The following is a 22,832-nucleotide window of genomic DNA, read 5'->3' as shown; positions in this document are numbered from 1 at the left end:
AGTAGCCTGTTGTGTTTTGCTTGATTGCACTCGTGTAGAGTCTGACTGGATATCAGTGTTTCCACTGCATCTCAGTACACACCAATTATAAATGATGGCATTGGCATATTGTTTATCCAGAGTAATACATCAGCCCGGCTGAAGCAGGGACGGTCCCAGCGGCTGATGTCAACAAAGACCTTGTGGGCCGCCAGTGGCCCCATGCAGTGGCAGGTCTGGTTCACTGCGGTGAACAAGGGCTCAGTGGGCCGCTGCCTGCAGGGGGGTGGGGTGGAGGGAGGCCCAGAGGACAAATCCACTGGCGAATTCAGACGCGAGGAGGATCAGGGTATTGCCTCCAGCGCCTTCACGGTCGGCTGCAGGAGGCGCCCTCGGGACACAGATGGTCGGGTGAGAAGGACGTCGGGTCACGGGCCTGCAGCAGCCTGGGGCTTACCTTGGACCCGGGGGGGGGGGGCGTGCTCTTTACTCCCAGCATGTGGGGCGGACTCGACATTTTTCTTCGCAAATGGTGCCAAAATATGGCGACTGTGCATTTATGGGTTGTGCAAAAGAATTTTACTGTGCTGAGCATTCGTGACAATAAAAACCCATTGAACCATTATACCAGTGCAAACCGTCCCTGTAGAGGGCGATTAATTATTTTTAACCCTTAGAGGGCGATTAATTATTTTTATGTCAATAAAATCATTAGTCCTGATCTTTCAGCTTATCTTATTGTAGACATTGGACTTTGTCTGAAGCACTATTCTGCACTCGGGTATTTTTCCCTTTGCACTACCTGTTGTGCTTGCGTATGGTTCGATTGTACTCTGATTGCATGGGATTAGCATGCAAACAAAAACACACGTCATACATGGATATGCCAGCTTTGGAGGGATATTGGGCAAGCACAGGCAGGTGGGACTAGTGTAACTGGGACATGTTGGCTGGTGTGGGTCTGTTTCCACACAGCAACACTATGACTCTATGATTCTGTATGTCAACAAAATATATCCCAATAGATCCCAATGTTTGGAGCAAGTCAGGGCGGTTGGACTGGGCAGAGACGATTTGTTCAGTTTTAGAAATCAGGGTTGTGGGGTCAAGAAAACTTTGTAAAGCAGCCTGGCATTCAAACATACGAGTGCTGGAGCAACTCAGTGGGTCAGGCAGCGTCTGTGGAGGGAATGGATAGCCAACGATTTAGGTTGGGGCCCTTCGACAGGCTGGCATGTGACAATAAAGCTAAGTATTCATTCATTCATAACAATACCAATTCAGGGGGCAGGGTGAAACGGTGAATGCCAGGTTGCCGAACAATACACAACATAACATGCAATTGAATGCATTTTCTTCCAAACTGCTCACTGCAGTTCCAGAGTTCAACCACGCCTTAAGAGTCCAGGAGTAGCTTTGTATCGCAAAAAATAAACACACCTTCAAAGTCAGACTTTAAAATAAAGAGTCTGGGAGCTTTTATTTCTCAAAAATAGTGATGATTTATTTCATCTAATAGGGCTAAGGTAGCAGAGACCCCCTGAAAACACCCTTAAATCAAACGTAGAAAGGCAGCCCTCGTTTACACTTCACAATTATGGCAAGGTGGATACAAAGGGGAAGAAAATGTTCACAAAATTTCTAATATTCCAGAAAATCTAATTTGTCCATTGGAATGTTTCTTTTTAATCCAGAGAATATTCAATTTATTTCCTCTTTTAAAAACCAAGCAGTAATTACAGTCCATGAGAATTTCAGATTATATATATATATATATATATATATTTATATATATATATATATGTCGTATAGCAAGTCCCATATTAAGGTAAATAGCAAAAAGCCCTCCCACACCACCAAGAACTGCAGTTATACTCTCTCAAGGCCAGCCTATTTCTCACAGCAACAACAATTCAACGTCTAAGTCCGAGGAGCAAGGAGAATCAAAAATTAAAACAAAAGCCCCCATTTCCACCTCCCAACCCACCCCCCTCCCCCCAAGACTTCTTTCTGCAAAAAAAACTCAGTACCCTCACAGAAAAAGCCCAGCTTTGTTTTGTTTTTATTTAAAAAGGCAGTCATTCAAATTATAGACCACTGCAGTATGTACATGAACAGATTAAATATGGAGAGATAAATACTTTTCCTACCTCAAAAATAACCTATTTTACCCCTGGCATAACTATTTAAATGGGGGAAACCATTCTCTCCGTTTAAGTTTGAGGTGAAGCTACTCAGTCACCATAGCCAGTTGCAGTTGTACCATAGCTTCGAGCACTGGGCTTGCTTTACAACTGCATAACTGGAAGTGTCAAGATACATAGCTGACAGTCCCAGCTCATCACCGTGTTAGTTACAGCACTTCACTCGAGCTGCCGACTTCGAGCAGAGCCATGATGCATTTCTGGGGCAGGCATATCTCAAGTTTCCCTCCAAATTCATTCTTGGGCATGCAGTGTGCATCCCCATTTGCGTTCACCGCAGATTATTATACTTTCATGATTTAGGATTCTAGACTGTGCATTTCAGTCATTTTACACCCATCTCCTTTGCTTTTCCATGATTAGTTCGCATGAATGAATCCGACTTCCCAGCGGAAATCTGCAATACCATGATGCCAAGGCTTAACGGTGCTACTGGACAAAGGAGAGCGTTGCAGTACCAGCCATGATTTCCTGCCCTACTCCTTCGGTCCCGACACAAGTCAACGTAATAGCAAAACACTCCAATCCCAGTCCCCATTATCATTCAACACTGCCTCAACTGCACAACAGTATCTAAAGCCAAGGCTATTTTAACGAGCTATTCATAATAAATAACTGGAACAGCGAACAGCAATTCACCCTTGGGGCTCTGCTAAACCCATGACACCACTAAGGTCACATGGTTTATTTAAGAAGCCATCAGAAACTCAAACACGTCACTGTCTTAATACCCACTGCCAGCAATTTATTTATCTCCCCTGCATTTCAGTAAAGGGCTGCCTACTCAGCATGTCGCCTGACCTGTCCAAACACCCCCGAAGCCTAGATGCAGATTCCGTTCAGCAAGGGCAGTATGGGCTACGCTGGAACACTGAATTAAAGAGGGGAAAAAAACTCGCAAAAAAAAAGATCAAAATCAGCCATGATTTTCGGTTAAAAACAATCGGCAGGTAACCACAATCTCCTTCAAAGCATATACTGCACTGTAGAACTAAATACCTTATTGTTTGAAAAATACATTTGTGCTATTTGTATGTGGCCCACCTGGTGAAATTTATTCTACATATTGGCTGCAGCAAGAAAATTAATTGAAGCAGCACATCAGTATAACTTGGTTTGGAGTTGGGGGAGAGAGGGGAGAGTGGGGGAGGGCAAGAGGTGAAAATAGGATATTTATAATACAAAAATATTTAGTTTTACAGTATCAAGTACATTTGGAAAAATACAAAGGAGCCAGTTTCCTATGGAATTTCTAGAATTTAACATCAAAACCTCCAAATTCCCGTGAGTCTGATTCATATAGGTCCCGGTGGCACTTATGAATAACAGTTGGTGCTCCAAATGGTGTGTCTGTGCAGAATGTACAGAAAAAAAGTTTACAGTTTTGCACCCCAATATAGAAACGCAAAATGGAAATTTGCATAGATTTAAGACTAATGAAGTCATAATATAAGACACATAATGGAATGTACAACAAAAGGTTCCTTGGTAATTGTGTGTGCCAACTGCAAAACGCTGCGGATAGCACTGGCATGTGCAGCTGGTGGTGGAGAGGATGCGCGTGCATGCTCCGGAGGGAGTGAGGAAAGAGTGGGCTGGCTATGGAGAAGAAAATTTGCTGATCGGATTACAGATCACTTTCACCGTACAGAGCTGTGGAGAAAGACATGTAATCCAGGGCACCAGGCACTGCATCATTTCCTCTGTACGGAGCCATCCGGGCAATACAGTATTCAGCTTGATCTGGGGGCAGCTCCCGTCGCAGCTCCTCCGCTGTGATGTATTCCTGAAAAAAGAACACACACACGAGCTCGTCAGACTTTTTTTTAAAAGCAGATCGTCAGGCTCTTGAACACTAACCACAACTCTACCTCTGCATCTTCACGCTTCTGTGGACTGCGCTGAGGACTATCGTTTAGTTACTTCGTACCGCGATGAATAATCTATGGCACTGTCGATCATTGAATATTTGCAAAGCTGGGTTGCCTGGGCTGTAAAATCGCAGCAACTAAGAATGGCACAGTTGCATGAAACATAGAAAATAGGTGCAGGAGTAGGCCATTCGGCCCTTCAAGCCTGCACCGCCATTCAATATGATCATGGCTGATCATCCAGCTCAGTAACCTGTACCTGCCTTCTCTCCATACCCCCTGATCCCTTTAGCCACAAGGGCCACATCTAACTCCCTCTTAAATATAGCCAATGAACTGGCCTCAACTACCTTCTGTGGCATGACTGGTGCATGTGACAGTTAAACACGCTTGACTTTGTCTTGATTCTCGACACTGTACCACCCAACCCTAGGCTGAAGTGTCCTGACCAGAAAAATGACTACATTCCCTCCACAGATGATCCCTGACCCACTGAGATCGGCTGGCACTATTTTGCTCAAGATTCCAGCATCGGCATTCCTCGTGACTGCATGACCCAACCCTAATATCTACAACCTGCCTCGTCCAAGGTGAATGTAACCTGGTCTCCCAACATTCTCATATGCCCTGTCGTGACAACGGAACTGCAGCAGAAACTATACATTCATTCTTTATGCCAAGGTAATATGGCTGCGGTGCTCATCTAGAAAATGCTCGAGTGTTACTGCCGAAGCCACTCCACCAGCACCTCCCCGACACGCAACCTCCACCAATGCAAATGGCAACACATAGTATAAGAAAATAACTGCAGATGCTGGTATAAATCGAAGGTATTTATTCACAAAATGCTGGAGTAACTCAGCAGGTCAGGCAGCATCTCGGGAGAGAAGGAATGGGTGATGTTTCGGGTTGAGACCCTTCTCAGTCTGAAGAAGGGTCTGGACCCGAAACGTCACCCATTCCTTCTCTCCCGAGATGCTGCCTGACCTGCTGAGTTACTCCAGCATTTTGTGAATAAATACCTTCAAATGGCAACAGATGCTTGGGAACAACAGCACCTCATTCCACTTGGGCAACTTACACCCCAGCGGAATGAACATTGACTTCTCCAACTTCACGTAACCCTTGCTTTCCCTCTCTTTGTCGTCGTCCCCCCCGTCCCAGTTCTCCAATCAGTCTGACTGTCATTTTATCTGTTTGCCTTCTCCTAGCTAACAACTCTACATTTTCCTTGATCTCTGCCACCCTTGATGCCACCCCTCCACCCACCCCGACTCAGTCTGAAGAAGGGTCTCAACCCGAAAAGTCACCCATTCCTTTTCTCCAGAGATAGAAACATAGAAAATAGGTGCAGGAGGAGGCCATTCGGCCCTTCGAGCCAGCACCACCATTCAATATGATCATGGCTGATCGTCCTAAATCAGTACCAGGTTCCTGCTTTCTCCCCATATCCCTTCATTCCCTTAGCCCTAAGAGCTAGCCTAACTCTTTCTTGAAAGATGCTGCCTGTCCCGCTGAGTTACCCCAGCATTGTGTCTAACACCACTCTCCAGGTCACACTATCCTGACTTGGAAGTCTTTTTCATAGGACCCAACCCATGAAAGTCCCAACTCAACAGCAGGAAATATTCCTCACCTTGACAAGCTTTATCCCACCCCCACTGCTCTTTTCCAGCTTACTCCCTCCATACTCCATCAGTCTGAAGGATGCCGACCCAACATGCCATCTATAACTTCCCTCAGCAGACACTGCCGGACCCACTGAGTTCCTCCAGAACTCGTTTTGCTCAAAACACCAGTATCTACAGTCCCTTGTGCCTCTAGGAATAGTTTTCAGCAGGAGTGCAACGATTCAAACTGCGGTCAAGTGAAAAGGGGCAATTTGCACATCAGGAAACTATGGGGTTTGTTTTTCCAACCACTAATTTGATAGGAACGGAGCAAAAAACTTGTCTGAGGTAGACACAAAATGCTGGAGTAACTCAGCGGGGACAGGCAGCATCTCTGGAGAGAAGGAATGGGAGACGTTTCGGGTCGAGACCCTTCTTTAGACCCGAAACGTCACCCATTCCTTCTCTCCAGAGATGCTGCCTGTCCTGCCGAGTTACTTCAGTTTTTGATGTCTACCTTCGATTTAAACCAGCACCTGCAGTTCTTTCTTACACAAAAACTTGTCTATGTGGCTCAGCTACACATTTGATCAAACCACAGCAAAACCTGTTGCAACAGATGATGCCATCTACTGACAACACAGGCTGGGATTTGCCCTATGAATGCCTTTAATGGAAAACGAGGCTTTCGCTTCACTTGAAGATTGTATCTTGTCTCCATGGCAACAGCTAATAAATCAGAGCCATATTAATTCACTGACACAAGACTTACTAACAGTGCGACCGACACAGAACCCTGCCTTAACAAAAGATTAGCTTTCCAGTTTGTTTGGTTAGCACTTTCAGCTTGTTCGTAAAGGTTAATAGACAATTTTAATAACTTTCTGCAGAGAGGTAACTGTGGCAAATTTCAAATAGTCATTTAACAAAAAGAGAAGGTTGTCATTACAAATAATTTTAAAGCAAAAATGGTATGTTCTACCTTGCAGCAAATTTTCTGGTGATTTTTAAGTAGAAAATGTTTACCTTGTCCCCTGCCAAAATCTTGAAAGAGGCCATGACTTGTTCAGCTGTATCAGTATCTGTTGTCTCATGTGACATGAAGTCGATGAAGGCCTGGAATGATACTTCCTCAGTGTTGTTGGGGGCAACAACACCCATTATACGCGCAAACTCGACCTCTCCCTGGGAAAAACAGCAAGAAAGTCAATACACACGAGCACTGCAAATAGGAGTGGGCCACTCGGCCCCTCCAGCCTGCTCTGCCATTTGATTTGATCACGGCTGATGCTAGCCTCAGCTCTTCCGTCCCATTTCTCCATATCTATTCCTGAATCAAATATTTATCCAACTGCACTTTAAATAGTTCTAATGATCCAGCTTCTACCACCTGCCAAAGAAGGGAATTGAGGGATTCACCAGTCTGCATGAAGGCATTTATATGCAACTCAGCGGGTCCCTTGCTCGAGGTTCTCCCACTGAGAAAACATCCCAACATTTGCCCTGTCGAGATTAAGATCTGAGGTTTGAATGAGATTAAACTTGATTCTTTGCAATCCCAGGAGATACAAGCCCAAATTGTTTTGTCTCTCTTGGTAGCATAACCCCTTCATCCCAGGAATTAGGCTGGGGAATCTCCTTTGCACTGTGACATGTGCAGCAAGGAGGTATACTATAGAAGAATTTCCTTGCCAATTTGTTTTCACGTTACTCAACCTGCCTCGCTGTTAGCCATGTGTAAGAACAAGTCTAGTGTAAAAATGCGCACACCACCGTAGGCTAACAAGGCATACAACTGTTTCAAGGAAACTTGCAGAGTTCCTTCAATTGAGAGTTTCCAATTGCAGTTGGCTATGGCCAGACGTTATGCCTAGACCACATAGACCTGGATCTGTCACTGCCAGATTGAAAAGAAAATCACGTTCTATTTTCCCCCATTTCCTTCAACATTCTCACCATAATTTTGTTGAGAAAGCATAATCTCATGGAATGTTGGTGCCATGTAATGAGCAACTTTTACTGCGAGATTAGGGCAAGTTAGGCCAAGTTTAGTCCTCTCAAACTGTCCTCACTTACATGTATGAAACTTTCAGCATGGATCTATTGCATATTATCCTTCCTAACTAATGCGAGTGTTCCATGGATGAGATCAGGTAACAAATCAAAGCTGAATCCTCCCCGATTCTCAATATCAGACGTATTCTTTGCCTACTTATTGTTAGAGAGAATCCATATTGTTGAGCGGAGATGATTTCCACCTCACATTTAAAATACATTTTTTTTAAAGTTATTCTATTTTGCAATTGCACGAGATTCCAGTTTATTACTTTAGAAAAAGATTGATTATCAGAAAGCAACCAGGGAGCAGATTATTCGATGTAACAGCCAGTGCCAAAACAATGTCTGGAACACAAGCCACAACATTTCCACAAAGTATTAACTGGTGGAATTGAGTTTATTTGAAGGCAAAGGCAACCAAGATATTGGGCAAAAATGTGTAACATCAAAATCATTCAGCAATTGACAACAACTTGACTATGATTGGTTTTTGTAGAGTATCCTACTTGCTTACTTTGACCTCGAATCTCCCGTTACATCAATTTAAGGGGGAGAAACTGCAAGATGTTTAAGAGCAAAAATTGCTTAACCAGATAGACACAAAATGCTAGAGTAACTCAGCAGGACACGCATCATATCTGGACAGAAGGAATGGATGACGTTTTGGGTCAAGGTCTTTCTTCAGACTGAAGAAGGGTCTCAACCCAAAAAGTCACCCATTCCTTCTATCCAGAGATGCTTCTTGATCAGCTGAGTTACTCCAGCATTTTGTGTCTATCTTCAGTGTAAACCAGCATTGGCAGTTCTTTCATACACATCACACATAACCAACTGCCTCACATTTAACAGATCAAATGCACAAAACTAGGGAATGTTTTGAAATATTATCCAATTACCGCTAGGTTCCTGGAGTACCCTGCAAAATGTTGTCTGGTCAGTTGAAGTTACAAATTAATGCCCAATATACAGCAATGCTTAAAATCTACTCGTGTAATTCAAATATGGAAGCTTCATACTGTGACTTTTGAGAGCAAAACTACTTCTACAAAAGATTTACTAAAATACAAGAGAGCTTACAGGTCAGACCCCTGGTATTTCTGGCTGAAGATGTGAAGGAGGAAGAGGAACCGTACCAGACTGTAGCCCGTAGAGATAAGTAGAGCTCGAAAATCATCCACGTCCATCAGCCCAGTTCGCTTCTACTCCAACAGGAGTAAGCACGAGGAAATTACACAGAGGGCAGAGTACCATGAACAAGGGTTTACATGTCAGACAAGACAGGTACAGAACCAACCCAAAAGGAGGAAAAATATTAAACAAATATAAAAAAAACAGGACAGGGTAATTGAGAAAGGAATTTGGGGATAGGCCAGAAAACAGAATCCAGGAGAGAAGTGGAGAGAAAAAATACATAGTTAGCAATTTACTGACTTTTAATTCATTCAAATCATCAATACCTGTTGGTCATTTCCAACATCGTAGCCCAAGCTGATAAGGCAGGCTTTAAACTCTTCAGATCCCAGTTTCCCGCTATGGTCCTATACGAGGTCATGGTACAGACCAGAGCATGCAGGTAACATGATGTGCACACACACAGCGAGGATGATTGGGGAAGAGGGAGAGGGAAGGAGGGAGGGAGGGAGACAAGGGGAAGAGGATGGAGTTTTGGTGGGGTCGTTGGTGATTCAGCACAACATGCACCATGCACGTAACATGCAGATGGAGAGAAGGAAAATAAAAATTAGACAAAAGACAATGAAAAACATTTGAACAAAAAATAAAAATGCAAATGAAATCATGAATTTTACACAAACCTTTCAGCTGCAAAACAGTACTAAAGAATTACACAAACAAATCAGTCCCGGACTTTCTCCCCCCCACAAGTTAACACAATTTCAATATAAACTTTAAATCAACCTTATTGAACAAGAGACTAATAAATCTCCATTTTGCAACTTGACACATTTTACTATATTGCTCTACAAATTATTAACAATCGATGTTGATGAAATGCAAAATTTCAGAAGTAGAATTTAATACATGTTGCTATATCACCCACCTTGCACATTAATGTTTGTTGAACATTTTATTTTTATTTTAGACATCTACTCAGAACGTTTCCATCATATACTTTATGCATTAAGATCACATTATAAATGCCTGAATTTTAATTGGCAGAGAAATATCTGATCTCACATGAATAGTAAATTGGAACAAAACAGTATTTTAAACAAACCTGCCACAAGTTTAAGGCACTGATCACAAACAGCTGCAGTCCCACTGGACTTCTGTTGGTAGTACTAGTCACTATCCTTAGCTTAGCAGCAGTTTCAACAGCAATGCAATACTAAATATACAACCCAAAAGCAATATTTTCTGCATTCCATTGTGTTTTGTCATAATACACAAATTCCTCATTTTATAAAAAACAGGAGTTTGGAAAACCCACGAGGTCGGCAGTAACTTGATAATAACTGCATTTTCTGGTGAGATTTTTGAAACAATAATTATTGGGCACAACAACAAAAACAGTCTTACTTAGAAGTTGCACTTAATGATTCAGACAATTCGAGTCCCACAGACATTTAAGAGAACTTAAATGTAGTATAAGAAAATAACTGCAGATGCTGGTACAAATTGATTTATTCACAAAATGCTGGAGTAACTCAGCAGGTCAGGCAGCATCTCGGGAGAGAAGGAATGGGTGACGTTTCGGGTCGAGACCCTTCTTCAGACCTACTCCTTTATTTGTTCTGTTGATAAGCTATGATGGTAATGGAAAAACTAATGCCCCTATTAGTCACTGTTAAGCCATTGCTAAACCTAACAATTAGTTTAAAATCTAATATTGCTAAGACAAGGTTTTCCACCTACAATGATTCTGATAAAAATCAAACAAATTAGTGGTGCCTCAACAAGTCCACCCCCGACACTTCTGTCACCACTGGTTACGCTGTGTTGGAAGCAACGACTAAGAAAGCACACCAATGCCTCGACTTCCTTAGAAGGCTTAGGACGTTTGCTGTGTCCCCTACAACTCTCACCAACTTCTACAGATGCACCATAGAAAGCATTTTATCAGGATGCATCACAGCTTGGTTTGGGAACAGCTCTATCCAAGACCGCAAGAAATTGCAGCGAATTATGGAGGCAGCACAGATCACCACACAAACCAACCTCCCATCTATAGACTCCATTTATACCTCATGCTGCCTCGGCAAGACCAGCAGCATAATCAAGGGTGTGTCATACCCTGTCCACTCCCTCTCCCATCAAACCAAAGGTACAAGTGTGAAAACATACACCTCCAGATTCAGGGACAGTTTCTTCCCAGCTGTTTTCAGGCAACTGAATCATCCTACCACAACCAGAGAGCAATGCTGAACTACTACCTACCACTGATGACCCTCGGACTATTCTTCATTGGACTTTGCTGGCTTTACCTTGCACTCGACTTTTATTTCCGTATCATGTATCTATACACTGTCGAAGGTATTTATTCACAAAATGCTGGAGTAACTCAGCAGGTCAGGCAGCATCTCAGGAGAGAAGGAATGGGCGACGTTTCGGGTCGAGACCCTTCTTCAGACGAAAGGGTCTCGACCCAAAACGTCGCCCATTCCTTCTCTCCTGAGATGCTGCCTGACCTGCTGAGTTACTCCAGCATTTTGTGAATAAATACCTTCGATTTGTACCAGCATCTGCAGTTATTTTCTTACACTATGTATACCCTGTAAATGGCTCAATTGCAATGTATTATGTTCCCGCTGACTGGTTAGCAAGCAACAAAAGCTTTGAACTGTACCTTGGTACAGGTGACAAACTAAATAAATTAACCTAAATAAACTAAAGACGTTGTGGCCAACTTTATTTCTACCGCAAGACAAACTGAATTTCTGCAAATGTGTTAGTACTTTCTGGATAAATGATCCTTTCTATGGTTTTTTAACTAATTGAAATGCCCTATCTACTGAAAAGCACAGCCAACCAATGGAAGAATTCAAACTTATGCCAAACAGCCATGGAGTTCAAAAGGTAGAGCAAAATTAGCATTCATAAAGGCACAACCGATTTAAAATGTTAAGCACTAGGTTATTTTGGGGGTCTTCATTTAAAATATAATATCTAGCTTTGAGTGTGTCAAACAATTTCTTCTCAGGCAATTAAACACTCAAGTATGTGCTCACCAAGGAAAGATTCTTATATTAAAATGATCAGGGAGTGCTTTATTATTAAGTAACTGCACCTATTCAGGAAGTATGCAATTACACCCGAATATATTGGGCAATACAGTAAACCCGATTAAATCTAAACTAACATGTTAAGCAACTTTTATACCAACCCATTTTGCACAGAGCTTGTTTCTTTGTTAAGATGACACAAGATACTTTTGAACAAGACTAAAAAGAAATTGCAATTTTAAACTGTTTCCCTCTAAGTTGCGCTCAATCTAAAAAAATACAGGTCACGACAACACTATTTGTCATGGCAGGATGTACAAGTATGCTTATAATTTCCACAGAGTTAGATTGCTCTTTGCCGCTTTCAACATTTGCTCAAGTGGACATCTGGAATTTACTGCACATTTAAAAAAAACTAATTAGAGTACTGTTCTGGAACAAAGGCAGCATTCTCCAATCAGCAAATTAACCGAATCACAGCTGGGTGGCAGGGTGGTAAAGAATATCAGCAGCAGTGATTGTAATTACCTACCAAGGTCTCAATTCCCCCATAACCCTCCGCCATCACCCTCCTCCAATCCTTAAGACTATCAACTCCCCTCCCACATCTCAAACTGCATGAGCACCTCTTCCTCCATCACCACTCAAGATCACCATTTTGTTTAGTTTAGTTTAGAGATACAACGCGGAATCAGGTCTACACCGACCAGCGATCCCCGAACACTAACCTACACACACTGGCGACAATTTACATTTTCACCAAGCTAATTAACCTACAAACCTGTACATCTTGAGTGTGGGAGGAAACCGAATATTTCGGAGAAAACCCACTCGGTCACGGGGAGAACATACAGACAGCACCCATAGTCGGGATGGAACCCGGGTCTCTGGCGCTGCAAGCGCTGTAAGGTAACGACTCTACCACTGCACCACCATGCCACCCCTTACTCCAACATTTCTCACCACTCATGTGGTTCAGATCCTGTCCTAACTAGATCAGGTTTTCCACTTCCAAATACTGATCGTTTCATTTCCTCAATTGTCAACGGTTCATTTCCCTTCCCAGATGCTGCCGAAGTACCGAGTTCCTCCAGCAGTTTGCATTTTTCTGTTCAAAGTCATCATTTCGTTCAATCAAAAATATCTTTCTCCACCGACAATTCTAGCCACAAACGTCGAATATGAGATCAGTAAAGATTAAGGAACATCATTTTTAGACGAGTTAAGGGTATGCAAATACATCTACATTTGTCAGTGGTTACCAAACCACAACGGCTCTGCTGTGACTGCACTGCAAAATATGCAATGTCTGAAAGTGCAGTCAAGTGTGACCCACTTGAAAAGATGCAGCATGTTCATGATTATATCAAACATTTCATTTGTTTTGATTCAAGAATTTGTATTAGAAACATAGAAAATAGTTCTATGCAGGAGGAGGCCATTCAGCCCTTTGAGCCAGCACCGCCATTCAATATGATCATGGCTGATCATCCTAAATCAGTACCCTGTTCCTGCTTTCTCCCCATATCCCTTGATTCTGTTAGCCCCAAGAGCTATATCTAACTTTCTCTTGAAAACATCCAGTGAATTGGCCTCCACTGCCTTCTGTGGCAGAGAATTCCACAGATTCACAACTCTCTGGGTGAAAAGGTTTTTCCTCTCATCTCAGTCCTAAATGGCTTCCCCCTATTCTTACAATCCCCTTAGGATTACAACACATGCATGAAAAATGTGGATGGTATTTTGAACCTACACATGAAAAGATGTCGAATAAAAAACACATGCTTCTGATTATGCAAATCTGAGCAGATTGCACAAGACATAATGGCTCCATGTCCCCGTGTCCAACAGACAAAGTGGAAAGGTTGTTTACTATCGTCACTCAATGGTGTCAGAGGCAGATGGCTTCCAAGGATAAACTGTTATTGTGGAAAGAGGGGAAAATTGAGAGATTTTGGCTAGACTGTTGCTTAGGTGAGGTGGAGCAAAACAGTGTGGAAATAGGCCCTTCGGCCCAACTTGCCAACATCGGCCAACATGTCCCAGATACACTAGTCCCACTTGCCCGCATTTGGTCCATATCCCTCCAAACCTGTCCATTCCATGTACCTGCTTCTTAAACATTGGGATAGTCCCAGCTTCAACTACCTCCTCCGACAGCTTGTTCCATGCACCCACCACACTTTGTGTGAAAATGTTACCCCTCATTCCTATTAAATCTTTTCCCCTTCACCTTAAACCTATGCCCTCGATTCACCTACTCTGGGCAAGGGGTTGCGTCTACCTGATCTATTCCTCTCATGATTTTATACTCCTCTTTCAGATCACTCCTCATCCTCCTACGCTCCAGGGAATAGAGTCCCAGCCTACTCAACCTCTCCCTGTAGCTCAGACCCTCTAGTCCTGGCAACATCTTCGTAAATTTTCTCTGTACTCTTTCCAGCTTGACAACACCTTTCCTAGAACGGTGCCCAGGACTGAACACAATACTCTAAATGCGTTCTCACCAACGTCTTATGCAAGTACTGAAGTAATCATTTACAAGAGGCCCAGTGTGAGCTTTATGGAGCAAAGACAAGGCATTATGAATACAGCAATATTTCATAAGGTTGAAAAATAATAATGGAGTAGGGTACAATAACCTTCAAATGTCTCTACCCAACACAATGGGCAAACAAGCTGAGCCACAAGTTAAGCTTAACCTGCCTAACGCAAATGCAAAAATAAAAGGAAGCCATCAGACAATTATATTAAAACACATCTTTGATTAACCAGTTCATCAACATTCTGATTATCTGTTTAATTAAGTTACCAGTACACTAGAGAAATTAATCACATTCAGTAACATGGAAGTAAAATTCTAAAGATTCCTCACTGATGCCACAAGACTTCAAGTAATTAACTATATTTTTAATGATGTAGCAGCATGCTTGAATGGGAACCGAGGGGGTACGGAATCTACTTTCTTTAAATGCTCTGGGGATGTGAAAATAAAAATCTGGGCCTGATATTCAACAGCATCACGGATCCTCTAAACAAAAGCTAATGTCAATGACTTAAGAGGCTTAGAATTGGTGAAATACACAGGCATCGTGTGCCAAACCTAAAACCTTAACAGCCCAAATGTTAGCCGCATGAAACAAAGCTGCTTAACAACCTTAAGCGCTAAAAAAATATGCTGATATAGGTGGCACTCAAAAACAGCAAAGTTCTCTCAAAAGGTGACAAACAATTATGCCAATGTACCATAAAGACTTGTCAAGAGATGTCAATGCTGTAATTCTGTAGGAAGATGAAGCACACCCTCACCTTTAGACAAAGTGCTGTAAAGTATAACTCGTGGGATGGAGGTTAAATTTATACTCAAGCTACATTTAGAGGTGTCAAAGTAATTTCCTGCTCAGCAGCATAACTTTAGAATAATTTAACAACAAAATTGAAAGACAAATGAAAATTAAAGAAGTCAATTGCTCTACTTTCCCGTGAAGAAATCATGCTGATCTTTTGCAAGTGCCCAATTTTTAGGAGTGAGGGAAATGGGGAGAATAGCGCAATTCCTGAAGTTAGCCATCGTTAGCCAGATTAAGACAATTTGACGTTTCACAGGTGAGCGTCTGTAATTTTAAAAACTTGCTCAACAGTGACTTTTAGCACTCAGCGCGAGATACAAGTTCATTCAGATGGATTGCTTGCACTTTTTGAAGTGTGACCACGCAAGAGCTTTCCCTCAGAGGTAAATATCTAAACAAGTCACCTGGATGCCAGTTATGTTCATGAAACCATTTGGTGGAATTGTGCTTTGTTGTTTTGTTTATCGGGGTTGAACTAAGCAGGCAGAAACAAAATGCTCATTGTAATGGCAGTTTCTTTACCATCTCAAAGTCCCACTTACTGAATTAAGCATAAATGGCTCCTACACTCATTTTGCTGCATTCTAAATTCTTTCTACAATGACAACATGGCTGCACCTCAAGTACAGCAAGACTGGCAATAGGGTACCCTTGGGACTCTGTTGACATTGGAGTGGCATATTTTACAGACTATTGGATGCTATCATATAATGCTGACACTTATGTAAGACTCATGTAAGACTCATGTTAGACAGTATAATAAATTTGTCCGTGAACCCAGCCAGTTGAAAGGCAGAAGAAACTGTGCCCTGGTAAGTTTAAAGGGAGCCCAGGAAACACAGCTTGGCGAGTTTCAGCTTGCAGTTTTCACCCAGCTCATCTCTGGCCTCTAGTTCCAGCTGCAATCCTTATTCCCAACTCCAGCGGCACAACCAGCTCACACTCCACACCCAAGTTCTGGCCACAAACCTACGCAGACTCCTTGTAATACACGACTGACTTTGTCGCTTTGTGAACGGCGAGGACTTAAAGTGCATTAATGACCTTGCTAGATGTTGAACCATCTGGATTTCTGAACAACTGAATAATGGGCAACGTTTTCCTGTAAAGCAGGAAGGGTGCTTTGCTTCAACTCAAGTCAGTACATATAAATTGAACGCCTGTCAAATAATATTTCTCGGTTCATAAACCACAAGATGACGAAATCCTGCAAGTGTTTTGTTTTTTGAAGTGCTCAGCAGGCCACATATTCCACATTCATTCAGAGTGACTACACTGGATATATAAAGAACACTCTCCCCACACACACACCAAAACCATTAAACACCCATGCATTGGAATTCAGATTTCTCCGCTCAAAATTAAATATCAACTAGGTCTCCTACCCATTTCAGCAATAAAGCACCATTGTACTATAACGAGATTTCAGTGCAAGTACTGAAATGAACATCAAGGCTTAGGATGTCTCACAAAGCTAATCAGTTACATTATTACCTGCCTGCATGAGAAAAGGCAGATTCAGCACAATAAAATCCCCTACTCTTGTAAACAGCTGCTGGAGTCACACCCTTTAACTTAAACCAATGTAACCAGATTATAAGCACCACATTCATCAATGCAAATTCTCCAACTGCTCAGTGATTCAGCTATATCTGGTCAACCAATACAGGGAAGACAGACACAAAATGCTGGAGTAACTCGGCAGGACGACTGGATAGAAGGCATGGGTGACATTTCGGGTCGAGACCCTTCTTCAGACCTTGACCTGCAATATCTCTGCCTCCACTCCTCAGGGGAGAGGGAGACAGAGATATTGCAGGGCAAGGTGTGAAAACAAGGTATCAAAGGGGATGAAAGTGAAGGAAAATAGTTAGCATGGGGATCATTGTTAGCTAGGGGAAGATGACAACGAAGCACACAAAGATAAAAATGTAATCTCAGGACAGTCAGACTGGTCAGAGAACTAGGATGGGGAGGGATGGAGAGAGGGGGAAAGCAAAGGTTACTTGAAGTTAGAGAAGTCAATATTCAAACCGCTGAGTTGTAAGCTGCCAAGGCGAAATATGATGTGCTGTTCCTCCAATTTGCGTTGGGCCTCACTCTGACAGTGAAGGAGGCCCAGGACAGAAAGATCAGTGTGGAATGGGAGGGAGTGTTACAAGAGCAGATTGGAAAAACCTATTAAGACCGGGCATTGGATTATCCACATTTAAAATCTTTAATCCTTTCAACTTCATATCACATTAATTGGCAACTATTCTTCTCGTGCATTAACACAATACAATCAGCCACCCCCCCCCCAAAAAAACAAAACCTACTCTGTACTCAGTAAGATCACAATGTCTTGGATTCATATTCACTTTCCTAATTATTTCCCCGAAATACCTATTCTTCTGGCCCAAAATATGTCTGGGTCTTAAATGCATTCAACAGGTGTTGGGAGTACAGAATTCCGAAGATTCAAAATCCCCAAACTTTCATCTCCATATTAAGTGGGTAACTCTTTATTCTAAAACTATACCCACTTATTTCCAAATTCCACCTCAAAAGATAATTTTGGGAAAGCATGTGGCAATCTCATGCAACAGCATGGAGATGCTGCAATTGTGGATCTGCTTTGAGCCTTTATGCTTCAAACCCAATGTCAAAATCTGGGTTTAGTACGTGGAAATGCTGAAATCCGATTAGTAAAAATACACGTCATGTTGTGCATATTCAGCAAATAATTAAGCCTCGCGTACACCTTGCTCTCTACAGCTCCTGCACGCTGCTACTAAAGTGCGGCTACATCTGCAGGTTATTATATTAAGCAGGACTGATAGGATGCTTATTGTTAAAATCAAACTTCGCAATTCCATTAGGTAAATACCCCAATGCCATACAAAGCAAATTACTTTATTGTGGGATGCATAGGAGGAGTTGCAAAACGTACCTTGTCGAAGTGATTGAACGATGACCGAAATTCGTTGAGCTGCTCTTGGCTGATGCCCTTTGCATCACGGGTGAGGATTTGGTTTTCTACTTCATTAATAGTTCTGGCAATCGTTGTCAGCAGCTGTTCCCAGCCAACTCGGATGTGCTTTTTACATTAAAACAAAAGCAAGCCGAGGTGTTAATACATTCAATTTGGGCAGGAAGTTAATCAATCCAGCCTACGCGTATCATAGACTTTGACCTGTACTTCCTTTGTGAAAAATTAGTTCAGTTTTAAAAGCGGATGTGGAAATTGTGCATATTTAATACTCCATATTCTATCCCACATGTGGTGGCATGACTTACGACCTTCCAGATCTCTATTTAATCAATCTACCTGGATGGTACGGTGGCACAGCAGTAAAATTGCTGCCTTACAGTGCCAGAAACCTGGGTTTGATCCGACTGCAGGTGCTGTCTGTACAGAGTTTGTACGTTCTTCCCGTGACCTGTGTGGGTTTTGAAATGAATTGAAACTTCTCCGGGTGCTCTGGTTTCCTCCCACACTCCAAAGACATAAGGGTTTCTAGATTAATTGGCTTGGTATAAATGTAAATTGTCCTGAGTGTGTGTAGTATTGTGTTAATGTGCGGGAATCGCTGGTCAGTGCGGACTCGGTGGGCCGAAGGGCCTGGTTCCGTGCTGTATCTCTAAACTAAACTGGAAAATAATCTTTTTGGCAAAGGGGAAACTCCTGTTAAGAAAGGACAGGTCGACAGATTTATTTTCCTTTCAAGAGATGCTACTTTGGTTCAGGAAATAATCAATAAAACTTTTTCACAAGGCGGAATGAGAAGTAAAGCTACCATCCTCTAAAGAGTCAGCGTCCCACACAGTAAGTGTATTGCCACTGATTTTAAACAATGCAAATTCATCTACAAGTAGATATTACCTCCATGGTGTAGTTGGTGTGCTTGTTGTCAAAGATCAGGGCCTCCTGAATGAGTTGATGGTCCTGCTCCAGTCTGTCAATATTGGATTTATAATTGACGATACTACTCTCATACTGCTTCAGTTGATTTAGCTGGTCTTCCAGTGTACCGTGCATTTCAATAGAAATCCGTCCAATCTCCTAATATAGAAACACAAAACAACAGTCAATTCAACCACCCATTGTCTACATCAAGGAGTTGCCCTGCATTCAGATTGAGAGAACAGCACAGGTCTAGAATTGCAATATTGATTTTCGCCCAATGTGCAATCTCAGTTTGACAGATGCCCATCATAATTTGAAGATACATTAAATCCCCGTCAATTTTGGTGGATGCAACAATTGATTGATCCTCACTATAATAAAAAGTAATATTGCAATAATAACTTCCAAGTCTACAGAAATAAAATTAAAGATCAGGGAACATGGATCAAAATCCAAGATGAGACAAACAGGCTTTTAAAGATTCCAAATACCCTTCAAGACTCATTTCCTACCTAGAGTTAAAACTGCACTAAAGATTAATACAGCGAGTCATTTCATCACTTCTCCACCCCCCCCCCCCCAAAATAAATGATTTCTTCAATGTCAAGTGCACAGGATGGAGAGCAAAATTTGTAAACTCCTAATGGAAAAGATAAAATGTTTTCGCTAATACCTCAATTTTCTCTTCATTTACTATTGTAGAATTCAAAGTTAGTTCTATGGATAGTTAGCAAGGATATATATTTAATTCATCATGGATGAATGATATTTCTCCGCACAATAGGGTGACATGTTAGGCTGTTTTCAAGACCAAAATAAGAGTGACAAGTCCCATGCTGGCCAAGTACAGGTGACCACTTCCTTTCCTTAGAGTCAGAATTTCCCACAAAACTATCATGGGTGCGGTTAATAAAATTACAAGACCTGTCAAATTGAAGTTCACGACACACCATAACTCAACCCCCCCAGAACACTAATTCAATCCCACAACCACTGGACTACATATTTCACCAGTCACCATCTTAAACTAAAATTAATATAGAATGGATGACAAGAACAATTTAGTTGATTAAAGTGTTTAAATAACAAATAAACTGCATAAAGTTTGTAGCTAATTACAGTGGAATTTAATAACTGGAGTTTGGAGGTAGAAGATTTTTTTTGAACTAGGAGAAACTATCCTCTGCATGTCAAAGTTTGCCAACCTGCATCTTGGTCTGTATCCAGGGACCAACAACATTGGCTGTATTTGCAAACTGCACGCGCAAGTTTTCATTTGACTGCTGTTTGTTAAATTCCGCTTGCAAGGCTTGGTCTCTTGCTGGCACCAACTGCTGAACCTGGAAGCACAGATACAAACATTCAGGTCATCGAAGTTTATGCTCAATAGCTTATATACATTTTTCCAGTTCTTTCAAGCCCCCCCCCCCCCCCCCTCCTCACCCCTCACCCACTCCCCTCTCAGTCTTCACTCTTGGCTTTGCAGCTTCTTTTGATCACCTCAATGAGTGTTCCTAGTGACCCATCTTCAGGTGTTAATAGTATCAGTGACTTAAGACAATTAATCTTAAGCACATTCATTTCCCAAGTTTAGAATTCTATTTGAAATAGCAGAGTGGCATTTTAGGTAAAACTACCGCCTCACAGTCCATGACCCATGTGGAAGGAAGGAGAATACTTTATTGTCACTATGTGACTAGGCACAGTGAAATTCTTTGCTTGCATACACAATGTAAACAAACAGCAGCCACCTACGGCACTGACAAAGTTACAAAGCACGCCAGCTCCCCCTTTTGTCCCCCACCACCCACCCTCAGCAATACCCCCATGCCGGGTCCCCATTGTCCTTTGTCCCCTCCCCCCCTATTGTCCATTGTTCTGCCCCCACCTCCTCACGGCAGGTCGTCCATTGTTCTCCCCCACCTCCCCCACGGCTGTCCCCCCACGCCGGGTGCTCCATTGTTCTTCCCCTCCCCCCTCACGGCTGTCCCCGATCTCCTGTGCTGTCCACATGGCTCGCACATATTTTCCACGACCACATTGAGTTTCCTCCATGTGTCAAAGATGTGCTGATTTCTAGGTAAAATGGCTTCTGTAACCATAATGTGGGTTGGTGGCAGAAATAAAAATCAGGGAGTGCTGATGGTCAGATTAAAAATAGATTACAAGGAAATAAGTGGGAGAATGATATTGCTCCGAGAGGCAGCAGCGACTCGATGAGCCAAATAGTCTCCTCCTCTGTGTCCCATACCACAGAAACTGATCCCCAACACCACCCCCTCCCTTCCTTAGAGGTGGCTGTGGCACCGCTGGTAGAGCTGCTGCCCGCAGCACCAGCCACCGGTTTAATCCCAACCTATGTGGAATTTGTATATTCTTGCTGCGACAGTGCGACATACTCCAATTTCCCCCTACATCCCAAAAGACGTGTGAAACGGTGGGTTAATTGGCCACTATCAATTACCATTGATGTATAGTTATGTGGCAGAAGCTGGGGGAGTTGATGCCAATGTTCAGAGTTATTAGCAAAATTAGTGGTGATTGGAATTGCTGTGAGCCCACATAGATTCAACAGCTGAATGCCCTCCTCCCATGTCATAAGGAATATTTTGAGTAAGGATTATGACTTTTGGTTTGAAAGGCGTTGCAACAGCACAGCTCAAATCAGACATTAGCTGCACGAAAGAGGAAAACTTCAGCCAGTTTCCAATTTCAATATTTGAACCAAATATTTTTAATCAACTAATTTTCAATTGGGCTCGCGTGTTCTTGTGAACTTGGCATGCTACATCCAGTCCCCCATATATATTAAATAACATTTACTATATAAAGCTATCAGATATGGAGTAATACTTCCCCACTACATCTTAATATGAATAGTACTGTGTAGAACAATCATCAGCTACAAATGTATTTTTGATACCCTTCAGCAATCTCTTACGTTATTCCATTTATCATTAATACTCTGCGAGGTAATGGATGTGTATGGGTTTACACCAGAGAGTTTAATGTCATAAGACTGGGCAATTTTCATCATTTCATTGTGGATGCCCAGAATTGCTTCCCGCTCTTTATCAGCATCTGGTAATGTTGCTTTGAATTGCTCATGTGCTGCAATGAGACCCTGCAGAAAGCAGAGAGAAGAAACCAATTAGTCAGGGAAGTAGCTTGAATTCACGGTTAGAACGACAATATCACTTTATTCCATGTATTGTCCTCAAATTGTACCTGAATCTCCTCAGTAGTATGGACAATGAACATATCCTGCAGGTCTTCCATCGCACCCTCCATCCAATTGTTGAAAGGTGCAGCTCTTTTAGCATATTCCAGGTACAGCTGGTCAATTGTTTCCTGCAGTTTTTCAGTCCTCTGTTAAATCAATTAAATAAATAAAAAGATCATTTAGGAAGCAGCAGTCAAATAGAGAACAAATTTAGCCTTTATCCACCTCTGCTCTCATAAGCACCAAAATGAATGGTGCTTAGCAAAGAAATTCTGCTGGAATTCAAAGATTAGTGTTTTGCAATAACGTCACTAAATCAGTTAGAACTCAACCATAAGAACCAGACAATTATGTAGCCAAGTGAAACAAGCTTTGTTCTTAATTTTGCAATGTAATGGATTTTCTACACTTTCTTTGTAGTGTACAATAGCAGCTACTATTCAATTCCTTCAAAGCATGCATCTTAG

The 22,832-nt window shown here is 42.2% G+C and overlaps 1 protein-coding gene across 6 annotated transcripts in view; it reads right to left on the bottom strand.

Annotated features, from left to right (window-relative positions):
* Positions 1-1,433: 1,433 nt before the first annotated feature.
* Positions 1,434-22,832, bottom strand: part of LOC144611814 (alpha-actinin-1-like) — a 92,799-nt gene continuing 71,400 nt past the window's right edge. For 2 of the 6 annotated variants that reach the window (XM_078431086.1, XM_078431088.1), the window contains exons 14-22: positions 22,371-22,511; positions 22,084-22,266; positions 20,348-20,482; positions 19,119-19,298; positions 18,186-18,332; positions 9,180-9,260; positions 8,856-8,921; positions 6,691-6,849; positions 1,434-3,969 (exon numbers count right to left, since the gene is read on the bottom strand). In XM_078431086.1, coding sequence (XP_078287212.1) covers positions 3,811-3,969; positions 6,691-6,849; positions 8,856-8,921; positions 9,180-9,260; positions 18,186-18,332; positions 19,119-19,298; positions 20,348-20,482; positions 22,084-22,266; positions 22,371-22,511 — 1,251 coding nt within the window. In that variant the 3' untranslated portion in view covers positions 1,434-3,810. The remainder of the gene's footprint in view (positions 3,970-6,690; positions 6,850-8,855; positions 8,922-9,179; positions 9,261-18,185; positions 18,333-19,118; positions 19,299-20,347; positions 20,483-22,083; positions 22,267-22,370; positions 22,512-22,832) is intronic. The other 4 variants (XM_078431082.1, XM_078431083.1, XM_078431084.1 and 1 more) reach the window with 2 other exon arrangements.

This window comes from Rhinoraja longicauda, chromosome 41, assembly GCF_053455715.1.
Source record: "Rhinoraja longicauda isolate Sanriku21f chromosome 41, sRhiLon1.1, whole genome shotgun sequence".
NCBI lineage: Eukaryota > Metazoa > Chordata > Chondrichthyes > Rajiformes > Arhynchobatidae > Rhinoraja > Rhinoraja longicauda.
Note: the sequence above shows the minus strand (reverse complement) of the source record. Positions and strands in the feature narration are given on the sequence as shown.